General features: G+C 36.4%; 1 protein-coding gene across 1 annotated transcript in view; it reads left to right on the forward strand.

Moving 5' to 3' along the window:
- Nucleotides 1–4,228: 4,228 nt before the first annotated feature.
- The window catches only part of LOC144452791 (organic cation transporter protein-like), an 8,833-nt gene continuing 4,065 nt past the window's right edge, over nt 4,229–8,996 (forward strand). Inside the window, exons 1-6 of the mRNA XM_078143946.1 lie at nt 4,229–4,398; nt 5,059–5,525; nt 6,195–6,298; nt 7,214–7,368; nt 7,958–8,126; nt 8,511–8,664. Of these exons, the coding sequence (XP_078000072.1) occupies nt 5,082–5,525; nt 6,195–6,298; nt 7,214–7,368; nt 7,958–8,126; nt 8,511–8,664 (1,026 nt within the window). The 5' untranslated portion in view covers nt 4,229–4,398; nt 5,059–5,081. The remainder of the gene's footprint in view (nt 4,399–5,058; nt 5,526–6,194; nt 6,299–7,213; nt 7,369–7,957; nt 8,127–8,510; nt 8,665–8,996) is intronic.

The following is an 8,996-nucleotide window of genomic DNA, read 5'->3' on the forward strand; positions in this document are numbered from 1 at the left end:
TTAATTACTGAACGGCATTGCAGTGGTTGTACACGATATGTGTTCCTTTATTCAACTGCACTGACGTGTAAAAATTGGACGGTTGGTTGAGTGACCTTTGGCTGTGTAAGATCATTAGTTACAAAGGTATCCAACACATTACATTTATCTTTATTTCAAGTTACAGAAGATATAAATCACGGAGGCGATTTCATGTTGAGCCATGATAAACACATTCACAAATCATTATAGTATTTATTAAGAATGAATGAGGTTTGTTAGTGATTTGTCGCTAAACCAAGTACGTCTACACTTTCGGTAGCTGGTAAACTATTGGTGATTGAATTCCAGTCTTTCTGGCTGTATGGTTCAGTAGCCTGCGGGTAATGCTTTTCAGAGTGTATTTCGCAGTGTATTTTCACAAATCTGTAGAACTTTGGGTCAAAATACGTTCGCCACTTTTTGTCATCTGCTCGAATTTTGTTCCGACAAAAACGTATGATTTTGGATCGATTTGTAACATCGATTATCAAGTGGAACTGTCGTTCATTGAATATCCTGTTCTTTCCTGTTGTAGGCTTATTGCTCATTAGCCCGCAGGTCATGATTGCTAGTGTATTTCGCATGAGTAGAGTGAAAATTTGATGAGTTAGCCGAAGATATGCCGAACTAACTTGTGCTAAAAAAAACTGTTATACACATTTCGTCGTCTGCTGGAATTTTGTTCCTGTAGAATTATGATTTTGGGTCAATTTGAAGTATTTGTCAATTTTGACAATATTAGATGATATCAGGGGGTCTAAAAGCTCGCCATAGGCCAGTCGTGATCTGTCAAAATATGGCGAGACTACAACATGCAAATTTGAAATCAACTGGTACAGTGTAGAAGTTAATAAGTCCATTCTATTGAACACTTCCAAAGGAGACATCATAAAAATACTAACCTTAAATACAAACTCTCTTTCAGAAACTATGGTTGCCCACTTTCTAAGCGGGCGATCGCCTACAGGGAACACCTGTCGCCTTCTTACAATATTGCGTTGATTGTTCAGAACATGACCACCAGTCCAGTTTAAACACAGTTCGGTGGCCTCGTCAATACAAAACAAGGTTTAGCTATTTAACAACTCAATAGAAATGTCCTCATCGTCTTCTCTTTTACTCTAGTTGCCAACAGTTGGTAGCGGTTTACGAGAAAACGGCATTTTTATCGGCTTTGTGTCACTCACGACAGTCGTAACATAGTTTCCACCTCTAGACTTCAGTGGTGTTGTCAGAATGTACTAGTGTTGAAGTGTCATAGGTCACGAAACATAACACAATAGCTATACCGTGGTAGCCACATCACGAGCAAACACAAACATGATGGGAAAACAACAAAAGTGTATTACATCACCAGAAAAGAAGGAAGACTTGCCAGAGGGGTTTTCTTTGCTGTTATTTTTTTGTCAATCACAGTTAAATGTCCACCGACGTAATTGTCAATACAGGGTGCTTTCAGACATGTTAATCGTAGCCACTTGGCAGGTAACAACTCAATTGTTCAAGTGACAATCTTTGTTATTGACGTGGATAACCATTGTTCTCAGTACATTGGGGTCCCGTGAGTAAAACTAACATGATTTATTGTTTAAATTCAAATTTGTCCTTAATAATGACAGAATCAATACCATGCACAAATACATATATTGTACGACAAGTTGATATCACAGTCATTTCATGGAAACATTGGATATTTTAATACTGGGTTTAATGTTACAGATTATATGGTGGATTTTAATTTCACTTGAGTCATTTTTTGGAAGTGAACAGTTTGTACTTTCATAATTAAAGTACAATGGCGATGACATAATGTAGGATATGTGTCATGCTGTGACATACATAGACACAGAGACAGTTATACATAGACAGACCTGCATACACAAAGACAGGGTTAGAGAGATATCTAGATAGCTACAAACATGGACAAACAAACAGACAGATAGGCAAGTAGATATTAGATGTATGTGTATGTATGTATGTATGTATGTATGTATGTATGTATGTATGTATGTATGTACGCACGGCGAACTTGTGTGTATGTGCGTGCGTATGTATGTGCGTGTCTGTCTGTCTGTATGTATGTATGTATGTCTGTCTGTCTGGCTGTCTCTCTGTATGTATGTATGTATGTATGTATGTATGTATGTATTTATGTATGTATGTATGTATGTATGTATGTATGTATGTATGTATGTATGTATTTATGTATGTATGTATGTATGTATGTATGTATGTATGTATGTATGTATGTATGTATGTATGTATGTATGTATGCATGTATGTATTTATGTATGTATGTATGTATGTATGTATGTATGTATGTATGTATGTATGTATGTATGTATGTATGTATGTATGTATGTATGTATGTATGTATTTATGTATGTATGTATGTATGTATGTATGTATGTATTTATGTATGTATGTATGTATGTATGTATGTATGTATGTATGTATGTATGTATGTATGTATTTATGTATGTATGTATGTATGTATGTATGTATGTATGTATGTATGTCTGTATGTATGTATGTCTGTATGTATGTATGTATGTATGTATGTATGTATGTATGTGTGTGTGTGTGTGTGTGTGTGTGTGTATGTATGTGTGTGTGTGTGTGTGTGTGTGTATGTATGTATGTATGTATGTATGTATGTATGTATGTATGTATGTATGTATGTATGTATCCATTTCCGAGAAGATTTTTTGTACATTAATACAGCCTGAAATATTTAACTTTCAGACAAATATTTCACAATACGAACTTTTCTTGCCAAAAATGCCACTATTGGCGACGTACGGTAGTTTCTAATTATAGTCTAAATAATTGCTGTGAACCCGAGCGTCTAATCTTTATTCATAGACTGTTAGACATACCACACAAAGTCGTTTTTGGTTCAAAAATTCATTCTTTTGTTTTTCCAAAGTAAATACAGATTGCCGTGCCTACTGTCTCTTACAGGATGTATAAGGCCTGGGGCTACTCCCCTTATTTGAGTATAAGTATACGTGCTACCCTTTGGGGTGCGTTTTCTAGCCCTTTGATCTAAACTGGGGTCTGTTTTTTCCAAGCTGAAGAGTCTAAAATGGGATCAACTATCTATTATTTTTTTTATTATTCTTGGTCTAAAATGTGGTCCATTGTCCTATACAAAATCACAATTGCCATTAATTGTCCCAAAATGTTGCCTCCTAAGGAAAATGTATTTTGTCTGAACTTTCATCTTTTTAAAAACCTGTAATGGTCTAAATAATGATTTTTGGTCAAAGTGGGTCTAAAATGGGGTCTGGGGTTTCCAGCACTGGCCACACACCCCTACCAGAGCTGGCCATTGGTACCGCCCCCGGGTATAAAGATAACATGAGAGAGGTGAACCAAGAAAGTGGGAGTAGATGAGAAGAGATACAGGGTATTACACTGGCAAGCAGAATTGCACAAACAGATGAGGACAAAGAGAACAGGAATAAATTATACTCAGACGCTTGTTTCACTATTATCGTGTCGTTCATCAACACTAACCATAAAATAAACAAGAGTGGAGTGATGTACCTTTAAGAGGGCGCTCTTGTCAAATCACCTTTGTGGATCTGTACTTCTATTTGATATTTGATATTAAGTTGTAATGTTTTACAAATTGTAGCGTTGCAAATATATGAATATGAGATGAGAGGGGGAGGGAGGGAGGGAGAGAGAGACAGAGAGCGAGAAAATATATCTTAAAATCGGCACCGCTCGTAAATCAAATAGTACACAGTATTGTTCTGAAATATTTGCACCTATAATGACTTTGCCAAAGATATAGATTTCTCTGCATAAGTTTCACAATTTGAAACTCTTCATACAAACTGACTACCTAGGTTGGTGATACTTTGCCACTACAGAGTATCTTATTCAAAGCCCATGTTTAATTTAGTTGTTTGCGCATTATTGCAACATTTAGAATTTTCTTTTTTATTCTTAAGCGTACTTTTGTTACATACAATAACATAATTGATATGCTTACTAAGAAATATAACTTATTGGGAAGTTATAAAATAAGGAACCTCCAAGTATACCAACCAGAGAGAACTGTGGGTAAGATATTGTAGAGTGGATGCGTGATGGTGTTACGAAGGCTATCTGATTGACCTTTGCCCTCCGCTTGGACATACTTTCTATGTACAAAGTAAAGGCCCTGTACTGCCTTCACGGTCTGGTGCCTGGACGCGTCGACGACGATAACCGTGTCTTGCTAACCGCTTGCTGTTATACTTTGAAGTATACCGAGCAGACCCTTGAGCTTGAAGTACTAACAACCAAAAAGGTAATTTACAAAAGTGGTTTATCCTGAGAAAGAAGAAAAGACAAGAAAGCGAGGAAATATCCTGTTAAACTGTAAGTACTTTCTTATTGTTATGGTACTCATACTGATACTTGTGGTCTTCGACACACCTTATACGCGCATCCTTGCTGATTCCTAACAAAAGTGACTAAAACATTGCCTTGACCTCAATCCATAATATCGTTTTAAGCTAGAAATACAAAGCCATCAGTTATCTATGGAGTAAGTTCGTTCATGGACAGACTCGGCCACCATGGTCAGTTCACCTACAGTGTAGTAACCTCATTATATAGAGACATGTTTGTTATTGAGGGTAGGAGTGAAGGACGAGGTTACACTTCAATACAGAATTCAAAAGATTCCGTTTTGTTAACCCATTCACGTAGAAACGTGTTCTGCTTCATTCTCTTCATGAAAACCAAGTATTACAACCAGGCCAGTTCAACCACAAACGGGTGTGTTCATTATTTCTTGTGATTTTAAGAGTCGGTATATGAAATACACGTTACTCGAATCATATAAAACATGCCGACAATTTAGTATTTAGTAAGTATATTGTCTAACTGAAAATCATGAAACAAGTCACCACCACTGTTTCGGGGGGGGGGGCAGATGCACGACAGTTCACAAGTTAACCTCCAAATTACATCGACGACATGATATCGAATATTGCAGTTTATCCTACTAGGTTATTTGTGTGTGTATTTTTTCAGAGTGATTCATAGCTGAAGTAAAAATGTTGCAGTTTGACGATGTTTTGAAGTATTTGCTGGGTGAATTTGGAACGTACCAGAAGCGAGTTTACCTGTTGATGGGGATGGTAGCCTTACCAACTGCTTACTATACATTGCTACCCGTCTTCTTCTTTGCCACAACTGATTCCTGGTGTAAAGTTCCGAACGTAGACGAAATAAGCCGACAGGTCTGTCTTGCAAACTTCACCACTGCCAGTTGTATGGAATTGGTTAAAAACGTAACTATCCCAAGACAATCGGCAAATTCAGGATGTGGACCGGTGACCGCCTTTAGTCAGTGCCATAGATACAATGTCAACCTAAGTGAGACAACATTCTACAAAGTGGAACACGACAAGAACTATTATCAGAATAGTTCTACATTAAAATGTGATCATGGATGGGAATATGATAGATCTACATACACATCTACTGTCACGCATCAGGTATCTACTAAAAAGTTCCCTTTCTTTACCATATTATGTGTGTGTGTGTGTGTGTGTGTGTGTGTGTGTGTGTGTGTGTGAGTATCCGTCTCCCTATCTCCGAATTATTGTGGTTTATACCGAAAGTCAACAACGGCCCCTTCTTTTGTATATATTGTGCTTAATTTGGATAGCAAGATCACTATTGGTCGGTACATGCGATTAGTTTAATTTGCATATTAAAATCGAATTTGATCTGTTATCTTTAAACTTTATGTTATTTAGTTTGGCTTTTAGATGGGACACTGGAAAAAGTTACACTTTTGTCAGTGCAGGTTTTGCTATTATATATGAATTGTGTTGTCTGACTCAGTGGATTGCAAAAAGGGCACTATTAATTTACATATAATTTACATACTGTTAAATTGCATAAAATTTACATTCTGTAAACGTACATATAATTTTCATACTGATAATTTACATAAAATTTACATACTGTTAATTTACATACTGAGAATCCACATATAATTTACATACTGATAATTTACATATAATCTACATACTGATAATTCATATATAATTTACATACTGATAATTCACATATAATCTACATACTGATAATTCACATATAATTTACATACTGATAATTTACATTTACTTACTCACCACTTTGTGTTATTTCTTGTATAGTTTGACCTGGTATGTGATCGATCTTATCTGACGGCGTTGGCAAAATCTTCCTACATGGCTGGGTTTTTGGTTGGTTCTATCGTCTATGGAATCATATTAGACAGGTAGGATGAAATAAGCTTAGGGAACATTTCAGTTATGTCCAGAAGACGTCACATGAAAAATTTAAAATTTAAAAAAAAATCAGTAAAGATACCTTCTGTCACACATTATTGCAACATACTATTACACTATTATTACATTATATTAATTTCTGTCTAAATATAATGCTCAAGCCAAGTTGAACAAAAAGTGTGGAATATATACTCTGGTCGTTCGTCACGACAACGAACGTTAATGTTGCGACAACGCACGTCAATGGTCGACAACGCACGTCTATGTCACTGGTTTTGCTGTGTTCGAAATATGAGTCAAAACCTTCAAAATTCCCAGATTTTTCTTTGATATTGCTGGCGGTGGTATAATTATGTTATTCTCCAATATTTTTCTTCATTCGGCCGGAAAATACTTGCAACCTAAGCGTTGTCACTACTCGTCTAGCAACTCATAGTGAAAAAGGCCCTTTAGGTCACTCGTATTTTCTTTGGCTGAACGAAGAAAAATATTGGGGAAGAACATCTAATTTTCAGTATTGAAGGGACATGCATGGGCCAGCTTGAAGAACAAATTTTCTAGGTTTTAAATAATACTTCACAAATTCACATTTGTGTTGAATTTTGATAGCATTGACGTTTTACGCATGAGCATTTATTCTACGACCCTGTTGTAAGTGGCAGTTCCTCATCGAATCATTGATTTGGTTTGAGTGACTTAATCTAGTGATGATCAAATATGTCTTCAAATTCATAATGAAATGTAATTTTTCATATGAAATAAAATATCACACACTGAAGAAATGAACAAATCTGGTCTATGCCAAATCTGATGCCTGTGTGTACACAGAAAATCTACAGATTCAACAATCGACTATTGGAAATCGAAAAATTTCTAAGATAAAAATATTTGACCTATACATCTAGGTTTGGTCGTATCAAGGGTTTGATGGCTGCAGTTGTCATAGGAACGGTAGCTGGGACGATAGAAGCGTTTGCACCAAACTTTGCCATATTTGCAATTTGTCGATTTTTAGTGGCTGTTAATATTTACGGTGCATACCTTGCTGCATTCGTTTTCGGTAAGTCGCAGATAATATGTTATACTATAAATACAAGTATTGAAGAAAAAAATTGCAATCTTTTCTACTGAGCGGTGATCACAAAGACTATAAAGACCTCCGACAACAGTAGTTTGACAATGTTTAAGTTGTTACCGCAGTCTGTCTGTGTCTGTTTTTTTTTGCTTATTTGTGAACATTGTTTATGTAATGATGAAACACGTTGAACAATTTCCAATGGGACAGAAACAAGTTTACGTGGACATCCGATTCTTTATCATTCTAAACCTATTCTTTTTGTGAAATATTGTCATCAACAGCCGCCATTGTGATCCACCCCGAGCGGCTCCACGTTAGCGGAGATATGCATGCAACTGGTGACTTCCAGTATAGCAAGTACAACAATGAGATGTTTAAACGTTTCAGAGATGCGAATTATGCAAGTTCTGCGTCTTTAACTCTGTACCGAATTAACCCTTTCCTTATACCCAGCAACGATATATACAGAATTCACCACTATAACCATGCAAATTGAAGAGATAGACATTCTGTACTGTTGGAGGTAATATAGATTGAATTACTCTTTGTTTTGTCACTTTTCTTTCTGTAGCTACCGAGATGGTAGGGCCATCCAGGCGCACTGTATGTGGTATGGCATTTAATGTATTCTTCGGGCTAGGTTATTCACTCTTAGCACCGTTTGCATACCTTATTCGTACCTGGTGGATTCTACAGTTAGTCCTCACTGTTCCAAGTATACTGTTTGTTTCATTCTGGTGGTAAGTATTCTAAAGAACGTTTGTAAAGAACACTGTACTCATGAACAGGGAGAGAGAGAGAGAGAGAGAGAGAGAGAGAGAGAGAGAGAGAGAGAGAGAGAGAGAGAGAGAGAGGGGGAGAGGGGGAGAGGGAGTTTTGTGTTGGCACATGTACACTTCTAAGATATTCTAGTCTCTACGTGTGTGTGTGTGTGTGTGGGGGTGTTTGTGTGTGTGTGTGTGTGTGTGTGTTAGTAGTATTAATGTACAGCTTTGTTCATTCTGGTCAGAACATTGAATACGTTTCTTTAACACCTTGTACTAAAAATCAACAAGAGTACTGACCACTACAGATCTTGAATGTAAACATTTCTTGCATTATATGCTTGTCTTTTCTTCTTCAAGGATTGTTCCAGAGTCTCCAAGGTGGTTGCTATCTGTTGGCAAAACTAAAGAGGCCTTAGAGATCATTAGGAAAATGGCTAGAGTAAACAAAGTGTCCCTACCTGATGATATCTTCAGTGAGTCGTGGAAACCAAGTATTGAAAATGAACAAAAGGTCATTTGAATCTGATGCCTTATTTAGCTACATATGATTATGAAATAACACACACACACACACATAATGTATATATATATTTATATATATACATATATATTTCATTATTTTTTGTTGACGTGGTTATGTTGTATATGGTTATTACTCTGTCATATCTTTCGTCATTTAGCCAAGGCAAATACGAGGTGTATAAGGGGCCTTGTCACTACTAGTCTTTGACGAGTACCATTGTGCCCCAAATGTGTTACAACTAAAAGAGAAAAAAATACTTTGGAGGACAATGTGTATTTACCTACCCAAGCTTATAATGACCATTAAGAATGTTTTGAATC

Source organism: Glandiceps talaboti, chromosome 23, assembly GCF_964340395.1.
Source record: "Glandiceps talaboti chromosome 23, keGlaTala1.1, whole genome shotgun sequence".
Classification (NCBI taxonomy): Eukaryota; Metazoa; Hemichordata; class Enteropneusta; family Spengelidae; genus Glandiceps; species Glandiceps talaboti.